The sequence below is a fragment of the Narcine bancroftii genome, chromosome 3, assembly GCF_036971445.1.
Source record: "Narcine bancroftii isolate sNarBan1 chromosome 3, sNarBan1.hap1, whole genome shotgun sequence".
NCBI classification, from domain to species: domain Eukaryota; kingdom Metazoa; phylum Chordata; class Chondrichthyes; order Torpediniformes; family Narcinidae; genus Narcine; species Narcine bancroftii.
Window position 1 is genome coordinate 288,264,367 of NC_091471.1, and position 20,952 is coordinate 288,285,318.

A 20,952-nucleotide genomic window follows, 5' to 3' on the forward strand; every position below is an offset into this window, starting at 1 on the left:
TACTTTAGACACGGTGTCTGCAGACTTTGTGCTTTAACTAAGTCGATGCTAATGATGTCTGGTTGGAGAGTGCCCCCATATGGAACATAAGGTGATGTTTTTCCAATTTGCAGTAGCCTCAGTTTGACAGTGCATTAGGCCATGGACAGAAATTTGTTTTTCTGGCTCCAGATCCCAGCATCTGCACTCACTAGCCATTTTCAGGTGGAAGAGCTGGGAGAATGCGGCTCCGGAGCCGGCTGCAGGTGTGCGAGAACGTCGCAGTGGGGAGAGACACCGCGGAGCAAACGCCGGCTCCTGTCGACTGTGGCCGTAGTCCCATCCGCTTTCAGGTGCCTAGTGGGGAGCCCTTGGAAGCGGAGAATACACCTACCCGAGGAGGGTTGGGCAAGTACTCCTCGGGTCAGGGTTCTCCGCTTTCAGGTGGCCTCCCAATAGCTGCATTCGGGTCATTTTAGGCGGCTTTACGTTGGGGTATTCTGGCCACCTGAAAGTGGCTTCTGTGTCCAGCCTCTTTCTGTCTCCAAGTCAAGGAAAGTTTATTGTCATCTGGTTGTACAAGTACAACCCAATGCAACAGCGTTCTTCGGTCCATGGTGCAAAATGTGCAGACACACCACTAGACATAACACACATGCAGACAAACAATACATATACAGGACAAGTATTTAATCTAAACAAATAAATAAATACAATATTTTGTACAATCTCCCTCTCTCAGGCATTCCCTTTGATCTCTCCCCTTCTCCTTTCTCTGCAACAAGTTTGGTCCCTGTATTAACTGTCCTTATTTCAGATTTTCAACATCAGCTTTTTTTTTTGCTTTTGTGATTGAAAATTGGTTCTCACCGAAACTGCATTGAACTGTGAGTTTCAGGAAATTCAAACCGTTGTGATCTAAATTACTTCTCTACAATTATTGATACCTGAATTCAGATCAAGTCCCATAATTCAGCCCTGTTATTTCTGACCAAGGTGGGCTCTCCGACAACTTTTACAAAATTCTCATCCTTGGGTTTATGACCTCAGCTCTTCGGCCGAGAAGGCAGGCTAGTTAGCATAGCGGTTAGAGCAACTCTGCTACAGCACCAGCAACCTGCGCTGTCTGTAAGGAGTTTGCACGTTCTCCACGTGTGTCTGCGTGGGTTTCCTCTGGGAATCCAGTTTCCTCCCACCCTTTAAAAATGTACAGGGATTGTAGGTTAATTGGGAGGGGGGAGCACAAGCTCATGGACTGTATTGTATCTCTAACTTTAATTTAAATCTTCCCCTCTTGCTGTTACACACAAATTGTGGAACCCCCTCATTTCTGTACCACTGAAGAGTGATTTCATGCCTCAAGCTCTAGAGTGCCCTCCACAGTTTCTTCCCCTCTTCTCCTCGCAGCTGCTGATTAGAAACCACTTTGATTCAGCTCAGTGTCAGGTTTTCTCTTTGTTCTATGCAGAGGGTGCTACAAGGCAGAAAGGTACGGAACTGTAAGTGAAGGAATGTGGAGTGAACAAAGAGAAGCTGGAGGGTGTCAATGGCCAGTCCCCACGTTGAGTGGAATCATAAACCCCGACCCAATATATTGACTGGCCATTTCTCTCTGTGGATGCTGCTTGAGAACCCTCCTGATTTTACATTTTCTGGATGTTGCAAGCAATTTATACTAAGCGTGTATTTCAATTGCAGATGATTGGCTTTCTATTTAACAGTGGACAAACTAATATTTAAGCAGTCTTACTCAGCTTAAGTGAGACTGGAGATATTCTGAATTGATTCAAAGTGATCTTCTAAAGCGAATATTGTTCTATCAAATCTTATTGTGGAAATGGACATTTGAACAGTCTCTCTTCTTCACGTTCAAGGACAAGTTGCTGTTATCTGATTGTACATATTCAACCTGATGAAACAGTGCATCTCCTCGTTATCTTGCGCTAAAATCGCCATGAAAAGAAATCGCCAGTGGTAAATTAGGCATGGTTTTCTATGACTTCAGAGGCTAAATCACTCAATGATAATGGTTAAATTAAATTTTAAATTTAGACTTACAGCATGGCCCTTCTGTCCCACGAGCCCAGGCTGCCCAATTACACCCAATTGACCTACAATCCCTAATCCATAAATGTTTTGAAGGGTGGGAGAAAACCAGAGCTCCCGGAGGAAATCCACATGGACACAGAGGGTGGGGGTGGGGGGGAGGGGGAGGAATGTACAAACTCCTTGCAGACAGCATCGGATTTGAACCCTGGTCCCTGGTGCTGTTACATTGTTGCACTAACTGCTGTCCTCAAAGTCCTTCCTTAACTTAATTGTTTGCTGAGTATCACCATTTTTTAAAGTGCTGAATTCTCCGGCCACCTTGCTCATTATAACAGACAAACATATACTGTAAAGATTTTGTTAAAAATCTGATGACAAGCTTTAAGTTGGATTATATTCATTCCCTCAAGCATTTAACACCATCAACACCTCTAAACTGATCAGCAAATTTCAAGTCCTGGGAGTTAATACCCCACTGTGTAATTGGATCACCTCCAGACCACCATCAGTGAAGATTGGTAAGAACTTCTCCTTTACAATCTCCAGCAATACTGGATGGAGCACCACAGGACTGTGTTCTTAGACCCCTGCTCTACTCACTCTGCACCTACAACTGTGTGGCTCGGTGTGACAGCAACACCATCTCCAAATTCGCTGATGATACCACAGTGGCGGGTTGTATTAAAAGGGGCGATGAGTCAGCACACAGGAGGGAGATTGAAAACTTGGCTGAATGGTGCACCAACAACAACCACACACTCAATGTCAGCAAAACCAAGGAGTTGATTGTTGACTTCAAGAGGGGAAAACCAGAAGTGTACAATCCAGTGATCATTGGGGGATCAGAGGTGGAGAGGGTGAGCTAATTTAAGTTCTTGGGAGTCACTATCTTGGAGGATCTTTCCTTGACCCAATACACCAATGGCATTGTGAAGAAAGCACGTCAGCACCTCAACTTCCTCAGGAGTTTGCAAAGGTTTAGCACGATAACGGAGACTGTGGCAAATTTCTACAGAGGTGCGGTGGAAAATGTGCATCATGGTCTGGTATAGGGACACCAATGCTCCTGAGTGCAAAACCTTCCAAAAGGTAGAGGACACAGTCCACAACATCATGGGTAAAACCCTTCCCATCCCTGGGAATATCTACAGGGAACGCAGCAATCATCAAGGATCCATACCCCCAGCACACAGTCTGTTCTCGCTGTTAACACCAGGAAAGAGATATCGGTGCCACAAGACTCGCACCACCAGGTTCAGGAACAGCTGCTACCCCTCTATCATCAGACTCCTCAGCATTGGTGTAGTGGTTAGCACAATGCCTTTACAGCACCAGCCATCGGGATCTGGGTTCGAATCCTGTGCAGTCTGTAAGGAGTTTGTATGTTCACCCCGTGTCTATGTGGGTTTCCCGGGGGGGGGGGGGGGGGGCTCCGGTCTCCTTCCACCATTCAAAAATGTACCCAGGGAGAAATTAATTGGGTGTATATTGGGTGGCACAGATCGGTGGGCCAAAATGGCCTGTTAATGAGCTTTAGGTCTAGATTTAAATGTAAACAAGCTCATTCAGAGACTCTTGTAATGACTTCTATTTTTGCACTTTATTGATTTCTTTTTCTCTCTTTATTACACTGTCAGTTTGCTTACAATTTATTTTTTTTACACATGTACACTGAGTTTTTCCCCCCACTACCAATAAATGGTAATTCTGCCTTGCCCACAGGAAAAAGAATCTCTGGGTTGTATGTGATACCAGATATGCACTCTGCCAACAAATCAGAAACCTGAAAGTCTTGTCAGTGGAGGCTCCATGATGCCCACCTTTTTCAGGGAATGAAACACATTATTTTGCATTATGCTTGAGGTGTTTCAGAAATGAAGGGCCACTCAAGAACAATTTGGTCCATTCTACTGACGGACATGAGTCTGAGAAAGAGCTGCCAGAATTAATAATTTCCTTCATCCCCATAACTCTACACCAGGGTTCTCAACCTTTTTCTTTCCACTCACATACCACTTTAAGTATTCCCTATGCCATAGGTGCTCTGTGATTAGTAAGGGATTGCTTAAGGTGGTGTGTGGAAAGAAAAAGTTTGAAAGCCACTGTTTTAATTGTACCTCATTGACTCGTTATGTGCATGGTTTCAGAACTCAAAGGAAATGGGCCAATGACAATTTTCCTCAAGCAAAATATTTCAGTGACAATTGGGTCTAGAGCAGTGATCTCAACCTTCCCTTCCCACTCACATACCACCTTAAGCAATCCCTTACTAATCACAGAGCACTGATGGCATGGCTTGGCTTGGCTTCACGGACGAAGATTAACGGAGGGGTAATGTCCACGTCAGCTGCAGGCTCGTTTGTGGCTGACAAGTCCGATGCGGGACAGGTAGACACGGTTGCAGTGGTTGCAAGGGAAAATTGGTGGGTTGGGGTTGGGTGTTGGGTTTTTCCTCCTTTGTCTTTTGTCAGTGAGGTGGGCTCTGCGGTCTTCTTCAAAGGAGGTTGCTGCCCGCCGAACGGTGAGGCGCCAAGATGCACAGTTGGAGGCGATATCAGCCCACTGGCGATGGTCAATGTGGCAGGCACCAAGAGATTTCTTTAGGCAGTCCTTGTACCTCTTCTTTGGTGCACCTCTGTCATGGTGGCCAGTGGAGAGCTCGCCATATAACACGATCTTGGGAAGGCGATGGTCCTCCATTCTGGAGACGTGACTTACTTAAAGTGGTATGTGAGTGGAAAGAAAAAGGTTGAGAACCACTGGTGTAGGGAATGCATATAATTGGTGGCACAATGAATGTTGGCTGTGACTTTTCCTGATTGTGTTATCTGAATAAATTACGAATAAAATGTACTTTGGAAACAAAAAGAAGAATTGATATTAATCTGTAGCCAGCTCTTTACTACAAAAGCTACAAAAAGGGCTCAGATTTCATCTCAACAAGAATTAAAAAGGTTGAGTGGGCCTAATGAGTTGAGAATTCCAAGTGACTTCATTCCATTGGGTTGCCCGTGGGCCACTGTTCGTCATCCTTTGCTGACTGCAGTTTTTGTTTATTCATTAGGAACTACATGATGAAGCTTACCTTCACCTCGATTTGCTTGCTGGCGCCCTTCCTGGTGCTTGGCTTTGCACACGTGCACAATCCTGCCTTGGATGAAGCTTGGTTGAACTGGAAAACCTTTCACAAGAAGGAATATGGAGAGGTAAGTGGCTGAAGCAAGCCAGCTCAGGCCAGGTCCCACTTAATGAATGCCCATGTGTCTTTAATTCAGAGATGCAGTATAATAACAGGCCCATGAGACCCCACTGTCCAATTATACCCGAGCAACCAATAACTTAATAACCCCTGAGAGGAAACCAAAGCAACCAGACTAACCATTACACCAACCATGCTGCCTTCTTGTAACCATAAAGTGTGTACAACTCCCATTTTCCCCTTGCATTGCCAATGAGGCTAACAGAATGTTTTATGTCAACCTACATAGAGCCATAAAGTAAAACTTTGTGTAGAGCATTAGACAGAATCAGGAGTTTTGGTCCAAGGCTATCTTCCTGAGCTTGTTCCATTTTCCTGTGTTAGGCCCATATCCTCTAAACCTTTCCTATCTCTTTTGCTTTTGTTACTTTAGTCCAGTGGTTTTCAAACTTGTTCTTTCCACTTACATACCACTTTAAGCAATCCCTTACTAATCACAGAGCACTTATGGCATAAGGATTACTTAAGGTGGAATGTGAGTGAAAACCACTGCTTTAGATGAATTTAGGCAAGTCCCAGCACCCTATGGGTTGAAGGTACATGCGTGTGGGTTTAATATCCAGTCGGGTCAGATCAATTCTCTACGTGGCAAGTAATGAGAAACTGCACGTTGTGGGAATCCGGCTTCATGACACCTATGTCGCAGAACTGCTCTACTACTTGTAAAAACACAGAAATGTTGGAGGGTCATGGAAGGTAAAGATGTACAACTGACGTTCCAGGTCTGATCTCTTGAAGAAAGGGTCAGGCCCGAAATATCGGTTACTTATCTTTACCCTCCTATGGACACTACGAGTCCAGCCGAGTTCCTCCAGCATTTTTGTGTTTTTACCGCAATCACAGCGTCTGCAGACTTTCGTGCTTCACTCCACTACTCTACAACTACTGGTTTCCTGAGCTCTTCAGTTCCCCAAACAGGTAGGAGTTGTGTGTCTGTCAATAGTTCAATAAGATGATTGCAAGTGGGGGGCTGATGGATGTTGAGGATGCAGTGAGATGAAGCCCCTGCGGCAGTGCTGTAACTCTGGGGTTCAAGGCAGTGCTAAACTCTGGGGTTCAAGGTAGTGCTAAACTCTGGGGTTCAAGGCAATGCTAAACTCTGGGGTTCGAGGCAGTGCTAAACTCTGGGGTTCGAGGCAGTGCTAAACTCTGGGGTTCGAGGCAGTGCTAAACTCTGGGGTTCAAGGCAGTGTTAAACTCTGGGGTTCGAGGCAGTGCTAAACTCTGGGGTTCGAGGCAGTGCTAAACTCTGGGGTTCAAGGCAGTGCTAAACTCTGGGGTTCAAGGCAGTGGTGAAGCCAATAAAGGCTGTTCTTTCCAGCAAAGCAATGGCAACAAATCCTTGCACTGCTCCTATAAATAGTGACTGATTATATCTGTCTTGCTCAGTGACTAAAGAAAACAGATTCAGGATGTATGCTTTGTGTGAATCTCTGCTTGCTTCTGACTGAATATGGCTGATAAACAACTGAATAGTTAACGTTTTCAGCTCAGTTTCACTTCCCTGCTCCCAAGTGGTTTTACCTGATGTGACCGTTTCAAATTCTGCAAAGGAAGCTGCCAAAATAAAAATACAATGGTCGTGTGATCAAAATAAAGTGAACAGTTTCTTCCTCCTCCATTGGAGGAGTGTCTGACTGCCTTCCGCTGAGGTGGAAAGGCCAACATCACTGGAACACATTGAGCAAGCACTTCTTTTTAAAAAATTTTTTACACTATGAACCATATTAACCAAAATACACACAAACTTTCCCTCTTGAATATACACAGTGTCATTTTCTCCCCTTTCTCCCCCCTCCTTCCCACCCCCTCCCTACCCACTAAACATTCAACATATACAATACAATAAACCCATTAAACAAAGTCATCACACAATGAAAATAAACAAGAAAATTGTGTCATCTACTTTTACACACTGGGTCAGTTCATTTCGTCTTCTTCTCATTCTATCATCTTAGGGGGTGGAGGTCTGTGGTAGGCCCTCTCTGTTGTGTTCCATGTACGGTCCCCAAATTTGTTCGAATACTGTGACATTATTTTTTAAATTATATGTTATTTTTTCCAATGGAATACATTTATTCTCTATGTACTCTATGTACATTTATGTACTCTCTAGTGATCTGTACTCTCAGGCTCTCTTCTGATTTCCAGGTTGACATTATACATTTTTTTGCTACAGCTAAGGCTATCATAATAAATCTTTTTTGTGCTCCATCCAAATCGAGTCCAAGTCCTTTACTTCTTATATTACTTAGAAGAAAGATCTCTGGATTTTTTGGTATGTTGCTTTTTGTGATTTTATTTAATACCTGATTTAAATCTTCCCAAAACTTTTCCACTTTCTCACATGCCCAAATTGCATGTACTGTTGTTCCCGTTTCCTTCTTACAGCGAAAACATCTATCTGATACTGTTGGGTCCCATTTATTTAACTTTTGGGGTGTGGTGTATAGCCTGTGTATTTCTCTTAGTTCTGGAGCATAGCTTTTCGCATGTTTCGTTCTTTATCTTTATGCTTAGATCTTGTTCCCACTCTTGTTTGGGTTTATAGCTTGTTTCATCATTCTCTTTTTCTTGCAGCTTGATGTACAGAGCAAGCACTTCTTGATGGTGTAGCAGCAAGGTAATCCCCTGCGGCAGGAAGGGGTGCCAGTTGTGATACCAAGAGTCTATGGCCGCTTTCAGAGCAGGGGCGACATGTGTCAAATGGGGAAAATGACAGGGTATGGAAGGAAGACATTAAAAGTTGAATTGAAAGGGGCACCAGGAAGTTTCTGCTGAACTGGCATTTCATTCAACCAGACTCCTAACAATTATACCCGAAAAAGTCTCCCCAACTCATTGCAATCAGTGATTATGTTCAACAGTTCCTTTTATCGTTGATTCAGTGCTATTGTTTGTCTGTCTCCTGGGAGAAGGTCATGCATGAAGCCCTATCCAAATTGATTGGAATTCTGGGTTGATGTTCCAGAAATCTGGAAGGTGGTCCCCGTATCCAGAGCCGGAACTCCACCAGTTGTTGCTGGCTGTGAAAACAGTCTTAGACCAAAGTCCGCTGGTGTGTTACTGATTGAGGATGATGGTTCCCAAGACTCAATCACCCTTAGAAAGAAGACCCGTTGCCTCATTTCCACCTTGAATGGTTGACCTTGCATTAATCCAGTGATTCCTGTCTTTAGTAAATCACAAAAATCTGTAGGCACCGTGGTTGAAATAAAAGTGAGTGGGTAAGGGGGAAGGGAGGGGAGAACTGGAAAGACAGGAAAGGGGGAGGGGAAAGAAAGTTTAGTAGCAAGCAGAGAAATTAATGTTAATGCGATAGTGCAAAAGGCCAATGACAGACGTGAGTCTGGGAATGTGACTCAGAATCGAACTGATTGGCTATTGGGATGTCGCTGTGGTTGTGGACGGAGAGGAGGCGCTCAGCAAAGTGATATCACAATCTGCTAACTGTCTCTCCGCTGTAATGAACGGCTCGTCTTTAGGTTCCCTCACCGGCGCAGGCCACCTGCTCCACACCCACCCTGTGGAGACCCCTCCGGATGTGACAGCTTTTTATCAGTTCCTACCACTGATCGGCTCTCCGAGAGTGATAATGACATTTTCCCAAGATTGCACGTGACCTTGAAGTTTTATTTCTTTCCTCTCTCAGGATGAAAATCAATACAGGAGGATGGTGTGGGAGAAAAACTTGCAGTTAATCGAACAGCACAATCTGGAGCATTCCATGGGAAAACACTCATTTCTGATGGGAATGAACCATTTTGGAGATTTTGTGAGTAGGGAATAAAGTGTTGTTCACAGTATTACTGTCGTGTGAGCTCGTTGGTCAGTACAATCTCAGAAGGTCGGAAGGCATGTTTCCATTTTCCAGGGTGCAGATCCCATAGTGTGTTAAAATTCCAGAAATCTGATAACCAAATATTCTGAAACCCTGATATTCAGCATTTAGTTCACTTGGTATGTTTGCCTTATAAACTCACCGGGATCCGTTCCCACATTTGTGCAAACTCAGCGGGACTCACTTATTTAAGATCAGATGTCAAAACTGCAGTGTAATATCTAAACAAAAGATCATTGAAAATGTGTTGGGTATAAATCCAATTAACTAACTGAGTATCTGAGTCAGCTGAATTTTCAGAGTTTTACATAGTGTAGTGCTGGGAGTTCACCCTGAACCCAAACCTTAACTGGTGAATCAGATTGTAGGGATTATTTTGGGCTGATATAACTGGCTTCAGGAGGAGAGATATCTAACTCATCACTGCCCAGTGATCTCTCCAAGGAAGGTTCATGTCTGGCACCCTCTGGTTGCTGGAGAGATTGATCTTGTGAATGCAGGTGTTGACTGATTCAGCCATATTTACATTCCGCTTCTGTATTTGTTGAGCTCTGATATGGAGGTGCCTCTCGTGGGAGTGGGTTGCTATTCTACAGGAGGGCAAGTCAGTCAGCACAGGGAGTTGTTGACCCTCAGCAGAACTGACTGCAATGAGGAAGTGAATTTACGGAAACACTTAAATGCTCAAGGGAGTAAAGACGAGCCGTCATACCTTCTCTCAGCTTCTCCTGTCTGCAGCTGTGGTTTTAATGCAGGTCATGAATTTTAGTAGAGGGAAAAAAAAAAGCATGAGGAGAATCTGTGTTAACTGGATTTGGGGCAGAGGGAATTGCTAGAGGAACTCAGAATCCTCGGGTTGAAATGGCCAGTCAACATTTTGGAACTGGACCCTTTATCAGGGTGAAGATAAAATAGGTAAAATTACATATATCATAGGGGAAAGAAACTGGGGGGGGGGGTGGTGAGGGGGAGGGGGGGGAAGGGCCCAGAAGTGAAAGAGTATGGGCAGAAGGTGTGAGAGGCAGATAGAGGGAAAAACCATGATGAGGGGAAGAGAAAAAAGTAGAGTAGATGGAGAGATGGTGGTGGGGCTTTTTTTACTGGATTTGTTCCTGTTTCAGTCATGTGTTCTCCTATTGAGGATGTGCCAACCACCAGCGAGCAAACCTCAGGAAGTTCGCTCCTTCTGATTTGCTGTTTTGGTTTCTAAGTGCAGGGATTTTTTTTTTGTTGAGGTGGTTGTTTGTTGGTTTGTCCTAATTTTAATATTCTGCTGATTATTTATAGACAGCTGAGGAATTCAGTAAGTTTTCAAATGGATTTCATGAGTTTGAAATGAAGAACTTAAGCTGGAAGGAGGCTGCTTCAGCTGGGCCCAAACCTTTCCGACTTCCCCTCAGTGTAGACTGGAGGACTAAAGGTTATGTGACGGGAGTGAAAGACCAGGTAAGGTCCTGACGGGAATCACTAAATATAAATTTAGACATACAGCATGGTAACAGGCCCTTTCCAGCCCACGAACCCGAGCACCTCAAATGCGTCAATTAATCTACAGTCGCGTTACGTTCTTGAAAGATGAGAGGGAACTGGAGCTTCCGGAGGAAACTCACACAGACACGGGAAGAATGTACAAACAGTGCTGGATTCAAACACGAGTCCCTGGCACTGAAATAGATGGCCTAAATGCTGAAGAGGAAACTGAAACTGCTTCATTGATTATTTGCTTTTCTGTGTGAGAGATGTTAATGCTGTCACAGAGAGACACAGCACGAACACAGACAGTTTGGCCCATTGGGACAGCGTTGGCAACAACCTAGCTGATATTAATCTCATTATTTATTCTCCTCATACCCCAGATTCTCCCGCTCACCCACCATTTGCAGTAGCAGATTCATCTTCTGATCCTCATGCCTTTGAGATGTGGAGGGGGGTGGGGGTGGAATTGGAGCACCTGGAGGAGATTCACTTGGTCTCAGGGAGAATGTGCAACCTCCAAACAGATAGTCTCTAAAGGTGTGATTGAACCTGGGTCCCTGGTGCTGTGTCAGTGGCTCTACGAGCTGTGCTGCTGGGCTACCCCAACTTTGAATGGTTGAACCATTCCACCATCTTCAGGATGAAAATTGCAGGGTGCCTAAAATAATTGTATCATAGCACCCTAGCACTCCAGAACACTCTATGACAGAGTATATAGATATGTTTTTGGGAGATAAATTGGGAAAGGTTTGTTAGAGAAGGTCACATGCAAACATTTTAAAACAGATCTTATTTGAAATACTGGAGCTCTGCCCCATGCTAGACGTATCGGCTTCACACCTTTTGCGAGCTTTGGAGAGTGCCCGAGAGACTTCACTAATGGACGATCTCGTCGGAGCTGCCTTCTGTTTGGAGGGGAGCTTTCTGTTATAAGAGGGTCATGTGGCTTTGCAAGCAGAGAGAGAGTCAAACAGGCTTTCTCTCTGTGGGAGGGACACACACACGCACACACACACACACACACACACACACACACACACACACACACACACACACACACACACACACACACACACACACACACACACACAAATATATATATCACTTCAACAGTGTTACAGCCAGCAGACAGCAGCTGGGACTGGAACAGGACAACCTGGCAAGCTTGAGAAAAGCCCCATTTGGAAGATGGCCTGGTCAAAGCCCTTGTGGTTCATGCAAGAGGAGAGGACTAGCTGACTAATGTTTCACTTGGAATAAGGAAAACAAAAAGAAACTCTGTGGTGACCTGAAAGAAAGAGGTTATCATCTGGAGAACCTTGAAGGAGCTAGTTTTCTCAGCAAAACACTGAAGTGGTTGATGGAAATAAATCGGTTGTCCATGACGTGGAACAGCAAATCTCTCTATAAACCGACAAGAACCTTCCTGAGTGGTAACCATTTACCTTTCAAGCACCAAACCCTAGTGAACTTTTAAAATGTTAAATTCTGTGCACAGTGTAAGAATTGCCTGCAACCAGTGAACTTGGAGGAATGAGAAGTGAGATTGGACCGTGAACCAAAGAATTTTTCTGAACTTCCACACTCATTACATACATGTGTGCTTAGAATTAGAAGGGGGTTAAGTTAGGTTAAGTAAGTCAATAGTGATAAGTTAAAGTGTGATTCTATTTTCATGTTTAAAGATAATTAAAAGCAACTTTTGTTTAAGTGACCATTTGTCTTGGTGAATATCCATTGCTGCTGGGTTTTAGGATTCTCAGGGCTCAGACCAAACTATCATTTTGCCTGATCCCACGGACCTACACCCCATATCCCTCCACACCCCTTGCATCCACGTACCTGTCAAAATTTTTCTTAATATCAAAATACCTGAGAAGTAAGCATCTTTCAAATAAAACTTCGAGTTTGAGAACAGCAGGTAAGGGGAAAAGGGATGGCAAGATTAAGGAACCTTGAATGGCAAAGGTTATTGAAGGTGTGATCAAGAATACAACTTCATAGGCCAAGTGAAACCAAGTGAGTTGCTTGAGGAATAAAGAGAGTACTTGAAGAAAAAAATAATCATGAAGTATCTTTGGTTTAAGGAGAATATCAAGTCATCCTATAAGTATGTAAGAAGACGGAAAACAACTTGCAAAAAAGTATACTCCCTTCATCATCAAAGGGGTTGTCTGCGTGGAACAAAGGGATGTGGACAAGGTTCTAAATGAATACACGTCATCTGCATTCACTATGAAGGATGGTATATTGCCAAGTACAGGGAATGGGATGAGTCTCAGTGGATCTTGATGGTCAGGGTAGGCTCAGTTTGTGACTGTCAGCATGGGGCTCCTTGACCAAAGCTGCATTTAAAATTTTTCGAGGACAAGTGAAGGTGTTGGCAGATGAGAAAGAGTGGAAAGCATCTGTCTCAGCCACAAGAGAATTCAGCTGCATCCAGGTCAGCTGGATCAGCTCATGATTGAATGTTGGGACGGACTGAATAGCCTAGTTCTGCTCCTGTGTCATTTCTCTCCACAGAGAGTGCCCGAATAGTTGAGTTCCTGCTGCAGCTCACTTATTTTTGGACTGAACCCCTCTTTAGGCTGATTGCCCATTCATGGCTTAGCAATCAGATTTTCTCCACCCTTCCCCCCCCACCTCCCCCCACCCAGCCCTGAGGAGGATGACCTGACTCTCTCCAGAGGCTTCTTCATCTCAACATTGCCTGAGATTGTGGCAAGACCACAAATATCAGAGCAATTCCCACTGATACCTGTTGCTTCTTGATATGCTAGTGCAACATAATGTTGGAGGAACTCAGCCGGTCTTTTCAGCACCTAAAGGAGTCAAAAGATATGTTGCCGACATTTCAGGCCTTGTGTAAATCAGTAATGTAACCAAACTGTGCAGTACAGGGAGGGAAGAAAACAATGAAGTGATCTTAAATTAATTATTAAGGGGTCTGTTGGTGGAGGGGGAGCAGCTGTTCCTGAACCTGGGGGTGCAAGTCTTGTGGCACCTACACCTCTTTCCTGATGGCAGCAGCGAGAACAGAGCGTGTGCTGGGCGGTGTGGAACCTTGATGATTGCTGCTGTTCTCCTATCACCCCAATCCTAAACATAAACTACTCTGGGACCTCCAAAAGCTCTGTCAGCACTACTGAAACATCACTTTTTTTTTTCTTGCACTAACTGCGACTGAATATAGAGACGAGCCCTGTGAATAGAGACGAGCCCTGTGAATAGAGACGAGCCCTGTGAATGTAACCCTCAGTAATAAATACGCCTCTTTGAGCACTGTTGAGGGGGACATCAAGGTTGGGGGGAGTGACAGTGGCTCTGCCTCCGGCACGAGGTCGGCCCCTGTAGCTCAGAAAGGGAGGGAAAGGAAGAGGAGGGCAATTGTGGTAGGAGACTCCATAGTTAAGAGGACGGATAGGGGATTCTGCGGACGCAGCAAGGAGAACCGGATGGTGGTTTGCCTCCCTGGTGCCAGGGTCCGGGATGTTGCTGCTCGTGTCCCAGATATCCTAAAGTGGGAGGGACAGGAGCCAGAGGTCGTGGTACATGTAGGTACCAATGACATAGGGAGAATTAGAGAAGAGGTCCTAAAAAGTGAGTACAGGCAGTTAGGTAGGGAGTTAAAAAGAAGGACCGCAAAGGGGGTAATCTCTGGATTACTCCCTGTGCCACGTGACAGTGTGAATAGAAATAGAATGAGGTGGAGGATTAACACGTGGCTGAAGGGGTGGAGTAAGGGGCAGGATTTTAAGTTTCTGGATAACTGGGACCTTTTTTGGGGGAGATGTGACCTGTACAGTAAGGACGGTTTACACTTAAATCCCAGGGGGACCAGAATCCTGGCAGAGGTATTTGCTAGGGCTACTCAGGATCCTTTAAACTAGAATGGTTGGGGGGAGGGAACAAAATAGTACAGAGCAGTAAGGAGAAGGTTAGAATGCAAACAAAGAAAGTTTGTAGTAAGTATTTGAATATGGATGGGCAGGTGATAGAGAAGGGAAATGCTCTGGAAGAAGATGAAGGGCAATTGGCAGGAAAAGTAAATAATGTTGTTCTTAAAGATGAGGGAAAACAGGGATTAAAAATTGGGAAATCCCTGAAATTCATATATTTTAATGCCAGGAGTATTGTAAAAAAGGTGGATGAGCTGAAGGTGTGGATTGATACTTGGAAGTATGATGTGGTAGCGATTAGTGAGACATGGTTGCAGGAGGGATGTGATTGGCAACTGAATATCCCTGGGTTTCGTTGTTTTAGGTGTGATAGAGTCGGAGGGGCAAGAGGAGGTGGGGTTGCATTGCTTGTCAGGGAAAATATTACAGCGGTGCCTAGGAAGGATAGATTAGAGGGCACATCCACGGAGGCTATTTGGGTGGAACTGAGGAGTAGGAAAGGAGAGGCTACACTTGTAGGGGTGTATTATAGACCACCCGGAGAGGACCGAGACCTAGAGGAGCAAATCTGTAGGGAGATAGTAGATATTTGTGATAAGCACAGGGTTGTAATTATGGGAGATTTTAATTCCACATATAGATTGGGAAACACATTCTGTGAAAGGACTGGATGGGTTAGAGTTTGTGAAATGTGTGCAAGATAGTTTTTTACAACAATATGTAGAGGTGCCGACCAGAGAAGGAGCAGTGTTAGATCTACTGTTGGCAAATGGGATGGGTCAAGTGACGGAGGTTAGTGTTGGCGAGCACTTCGGGTCCAGTGATCATAATGCCATCAGCTTCAATGTCATTATGGAAAGAGAGAAATCAGGGCCAAGGATTGAGGTTTTTGATTGGGGAAAAGCTAGATTTGAGGAGATGCGAAAGGACTTGCAGGGTGTGCATTGGGACAATTTGTTTTATGGGCAGGATGTAGTAGAGAGATGGAAGTCTTTTAAAGATCAGATTTTGAGAGTGCAAAAGCTTTATGTTCCTGTTAGGTTAAAAGGAGGGGCAAAAGGTTTGAGAGAGCCGTGGTTTTCAAGGAATATTGGAAACTTGGTTCGAAGAAAAAGGGAGGCGTACATTAGATATAAGAAGCATGGAGTTAAGGAGATGTTTGAAAGATACATTGAATGTAAGAGGAATCTTAAGAGAGGAATTAGGAAAGCTAAAAGAAGGTACGAGAAAACTATGGCAAGCAGGGTGAAAACTAATCCAAAAGTGTTCTACAAATATGTTAATGGTAAGAGGAAAGCTAGAGACAAAATTGGTCCCTTAGAAAATCAGAGTGGAAAACTGTGTGTGGAGCCTAGAGAAATGGGGGAGATATTGAACAGTTTCTTTTCTTTGGTATTCACTAAGGAGAAGGATATTGGGAGATGTGGGATAAAAAAAAGCAAATTGGGTAAATATGGGGAATATAGAGATTACAAAAGGTGTAGTTTTAAGGCTTTTGAAGAATATAAAGGTGGATAAGTCTCCGGGACCAGACGGGATCTTCTCCAGGACATTGAGAGAAGTGAAGGAGGAAATAGCAGAGGCTCTGGCGGTAATTTTCCAAATGTCATTAGATATGGGGATAGTGCCGGAGGATTGGCGCATTGCGAATGTGGTTCCGTTATTTAAAAAGGGTTCAAGGAGGAAGCCTGGCAACTACCGGCCTGTAAGTTTGATGTCTGTGGTAGGTAAATTAATGGAGAAAATTCTTAGAGATAGTACTTATAAACATCTGGATAGACAGGGTCTGATCAGGAGCACTCAACATGGATTTGTGGGAGGAAGGTCATGTTTGACCAATCTGATTGAATTTTTTGAAGAGGTGACTAGGAATGTGGATGAGGGTAGCGCAGTGGATTTTGTCTATATGGACTTCAGTAAGGCCTTCGATAAGGTACCACATGGAAGGTTAGTTAGGAAGGTGCAGTTTTTAGGTATAAATTTTAAGATAGTCAAATGGATTGAACATTGGCTGAAAGGGAGAGGCCAGAGAGTGGTAGTGGATAATTGTCTGTCAGGTTGGAGGCCGGTGACCAGTGGTGTGCCTCAAGGATCTGTATTGGGCCCATTGTTGTTCGTTATATACATTAATGATCTAGATGATGGGGTGGTGAATTGGATTAGTAAATATGCAGACGATACTAAGATAGGTGGAATAGTGGATAATGAAGAAGGTTTTCAAGGATTGCAGAGGGATTTGGGCTGCTTAGAAAAGTGGGCTGAAAAATGGCAGATGGAATTTAATGCTGATAAGTGTGAGGTGCTTCATTTTGGTAAGAAGAATCAGAATAGGACATACGTGGTAAATGGGAGAGCATTGAGGAATACAGAAGAGCAGAAAGATTTAGGAGTAACGGTACATCGTTCCCTGAAGGTAGAAACTCACGTGAATTGGGTGGTGAAGAAGGCTTTTAGTATGCTGGCCTTTATCAATCATTGCATGGAATATAGGAGTTGGAAGGTGATGTTGAGATTGTATAAGACGTTGGTGCGGCCTAATTTGGAGTTTTGTGTGCAGTTCTGGTCGCCTAATTATAGGAAGGATATAAACAGAGTGGAGAGAGTGCAGAGAAGGTTTACCAGAATGTTGCCTGGGTTTAAGCATCTGGAGTATGGGGAGAGATTGGACAGATTGGGTCTTTATTCTTTGGAGCGTAGAAGGTTGAGAGGGGATTTGATAGAAGTATTTAAGATTATGAAAGGGATAGACAAAATGGATGTGGATAGACTATTTCCGTTAAGAGGAGGAAAGATTAAAACAAGAGGACATGAGTTAAGAATTAAGGGGCAGAGGTTTAGAGGTAACATGAGGGGGAACTTCTTTACTCAGAGAGTGGTAGCCGTGTGGAATGAGCTTCCGGGAGAAATAGTGGCGGCGGAGTCAATTGTATTATTTAAGAAAAGGTTGGACAGGTATATGGATGAGAAGAAGATGGAGGGTTATGGGCATTGTGCAGGGAGGTGGGACTAGAAAGGGGTGTTTGGTTCGGTGCGGACTAGAAGGGCCTAATGGCCTGTTTCCGTGCTGTAATTGTTATGACATTCTTTATGACAGGTGCACAATCCTTTATCTGGAACCCTTGGGGGACAGTGTGTTTCAAATTTTGGATTTTTCCGGATTTCAGAACAAAAGCCAACTTGCCCCAGATTTAAGCCCACCCAAATTGTGCTGACGTGTCCACCCCCCTTCCAGTCGTGCTGCTGTCTCTCTCTCTCCTCCCCCCTCGCACACCTGAGTCGCGCTGCCGTCTATCTCCTGCCCAACCTAGTCGCTTCTCTCTTTCTCTCTCTCTCTTCCCCCTCTCTCTCTCTTCCCCCTCTCTCTCTCTTCCTCCCTGCCCCTGTACCAGCACCATGGAAAAAATGGCGGTTTTTGGAGCTTTCTAGATTTTAGATGTCAGGCCTTTCTTTTTAAGTGATCTCTTTTTCAGTCGGCATATTATTTAATATATACTATTGTACTTGCCCACCTGCATGGCTGCAGCAAAAGTATTTTGGTGCTTCTGTGCATTGTATTCATGTATCTCACAATAAACTCTTATCTCATCTCATGGTTCCAGGGTCATTGTGGCTCATGCTGGGCTTTCAGTGCAGTAGGATCTCTTGAAGGACAAACATTCAAGAAGACACAAAAACTTGTTTCGTTGAGTGAACAGAACCTAGTCGATTGCTCCAGTGCTCAGGGCAACCATGGATGTCAAGGTGGCCTGATGCAATATGCCTTCAATTACATCTTGTTGAACAATGGGATTGATGCTGAGTCTTATTACCCGTACACCGGTAACGTAAGTTTAATTTCTGCACCTTTTCTATTATTGCGCTCTTCAAGGTGAACTTCAGCTGTTGGCTAACCATTAGTAGGGTTGTAATACTCTACTATTATAGGACAATATGATAGCAGGTAGCACTAATAGAAATAGCTCTTTATCTTTAAATCTGTTCCTGATTTTGCAGCAATGTTTAAGTATGTTCACTGAGCAGGAATTAAGAGGAGGGTGTAGAGACAATTTACTTACTGGAGTCCAGATAAATGGGGTGACAGTAGCATAACCTCTCATTTTGCCAGCTGAGCCATGAGCATGAACCTTACTTGATCCTTGCTGATGTATGTGGGCCAGTTACACATGGCATGAAGTAAAATACAAAAATCTGCAGACACTGGTTGAAGTAAAAACAGAACGCTGGAGAAACTCAGCAGGTCAAACAGTGTCCTTTATCGAGCAAAGGTAAAGATCAATAGTTGACGTTTTGGGCTTGAGCCCTTCATCAAGGTTCGATGAAGGGTTCTAACCCTAAATGTCGGTTATGTATTTTTACCTTGCTATATAAAGGACACTGTTTGACCTGCTGGGTTTCTCCAGCGTTGTGCTTTTACACATGACATGGTGCACTTACAAGCTCAGTTGACAGGCCTGAAATTGAGCAGCTGACTGACTTTGATGTGACATTCAATGACGATAAAAGATCTCTTCAGCAGAACATAGAGGTGAAAATCAGGTGCAGAGGACTTCAAAAATCAGGCTCCCTCCATTTTCCGTATTTGATGATACACCCAGTGTTTTGTAGCGTCATCCCAGCTACAATCTTTGGGTTGATTTCCATCTCATCCACTGTCCTAATCATTCATGCTCACCAGCACCTGCTTCATGGTAGAAAGCCGAGGGTGATGGTAGAAGGTTGTTATTGAACCTGAGGCCTGTGACTTGTGGTCACAGTTTGCCATCGATGTCAATGAGATAGTTGAAAACCTGATTGGCAAGTTTGCAGGTGATACAAAAGTGTCTGGTATTGTGGAGAGTGAGGATGGTTGCCAAAGATTGCAGCCGGGTCTTGGTTGGGCAGAGGATTGGTTCATGTGGTGCACAGTTACCATAGCAGTTAGTAGCACAAAAATACAGCGCCAGTGGCCCGCGTTCAAATCCAGCGCTGATGGTAAGGAGTTTGTATATTTTCCCCGTGACCTGCAAGATTTCTCTCCGGGGTTGGTAGGATAATTGAGTGTAATTGGGTGACACATGTTTCATGGGCCAAAATCGGCTTCTACTGTGTTGTCTATAAATTTAAATGTAACTTTTGAAATACAGTGCAGGAGGATGAGGAAAATAGATTGGTTGAATTCCGAGAGTCTTTTGCCCAGAGTAGGGGAATTGGTAACCAATGGATATTAGTTTTAGGTGAAGGGGTTGGGGGGAGAGATTTAACAGGAACCTGAGGGGTGACTATTTTACACAAAGAGTGGTGGGTGTATGGAAGGGGCTGCTAGATGAGGTGGTCAAAGCATGAACTATTTCATCCTTCATGAAACGTTTAGATGGATGCATTGATGGGTTGGGTTTAGAAGGACACGAGCCAAATGCAGGCAAGCAGGAATGGTGTGGGTAGGACATTTTTGGTTGGCATGGGCAGGCTGTTTCCACGCTCTATGACTCGCTGACACTGAGGTCCTGTGTTTGTCTCTACTTGGCAGCATCTCCAAAACCCATGACCTCACCCAAGAAGGTGAAGGGCAGAATGGGAACACCACCACCTGCGCATTCCCCTCCAAGTCAAGTACCATCCTAACCTGGAGATCTATCATTGGTTCTCCATTATTGCTGGAAGGTTCAGTCCTGGCCCCAGTGCTGCCTGTATTTCCTGATGCCAGTCTTTTGCTTTCAATCTCAGCCTCTGGCACTACCTTTGTGGAGTCTGCATGTTTGCCTGTGACTGTGTGGGCGCTCTGTTTTCTCTCACCTTCCAAAGACCTGCAGATTTAGAAGATCTGTAAATCCTCCCTATTGTGGAGATGAGTGAAAATTTCTGAGGGGCGTTGACGAGAGTGAAATGAGATTAATGTAGGATTACTGTCGGCATTCATTCGGTGGGCTGAAGGGTCAGTTTCTCCACTGTATCTCCTGGCAATGAGGATTTTGAAGGACGGTCCAGATGCAGTGGCTGCTCTGTGCTGCGTGGCTACTGACCCCATATTGTCTGTTCCTTTCTTATTTGTGATGTTTTAACATGTCAATTGTTATACCCTGGTCTCTCTGTGACTGAATGCTTAATCAGTTTTACTTCTCAAGTAAAAGCTTTAAGATTAAATAATCAGGACTACACAGCTAATTGTTTTTTTTTAAAATGTATAATCTCCCCTCAGGATGGCACGTGTAAATATAACCCCAAATGGCGTGCGGCCTCTTGCTACAGTTTTAGGTTTGTCGGCTATCGGAATGAGACGGCGTTGGCAGAAGCTGTGGCTGTTGTTGGACCTATTTCTGCTGCCATTGATGCAAGACATAAGTCGTTCCAGTTTTACAAAGCAGGTAAAAAAAAAGATTCCACATCTGACATTTACATCAACCCTGGTAACATTATCAAAAATGCCCAGCCCTCCATCTCTTCATGAAGCTTCTTTGCACCCACTCCTATCT

General features: G+C 44.2%; 1 protein-coding gene across 1 annotated transcript in view; it reads left to right on the top strand.

The window, feature by feature from the left end:
* The window catches only part of LOC138758918 (procathepsin L-like), a 39,689-nt gene that overhangs the window by 11,207 nt on the left and 7,530 nt on the right, over positions 1-20,952 (top strand). The window contains exons 2-6 of the mRNA XM_069928535.1: positions 5,093-5,234; positions 8,940-9,062; positions 10,416-10,574; positions 18,103-18,327; positions 20,679-20,844. Of these exons, the coding sequence (XP_069784636.1) occupies positions 5,100-5,234; positions 8,940-9,062; positions 10,416-10,574; positions 18,103-18,327; positions 20,679-20,844 (808 nt within the window). The 5' untranslated portion in view covers positions 5,093-5,099. The remainder of the gene's footprint in view (positions 1-5,092; positions 5,235-8,939; positions 9,063-10,415; positions 10,575-18,102; positions 18,328-20,678; positions 20,845-20,952) is intronic.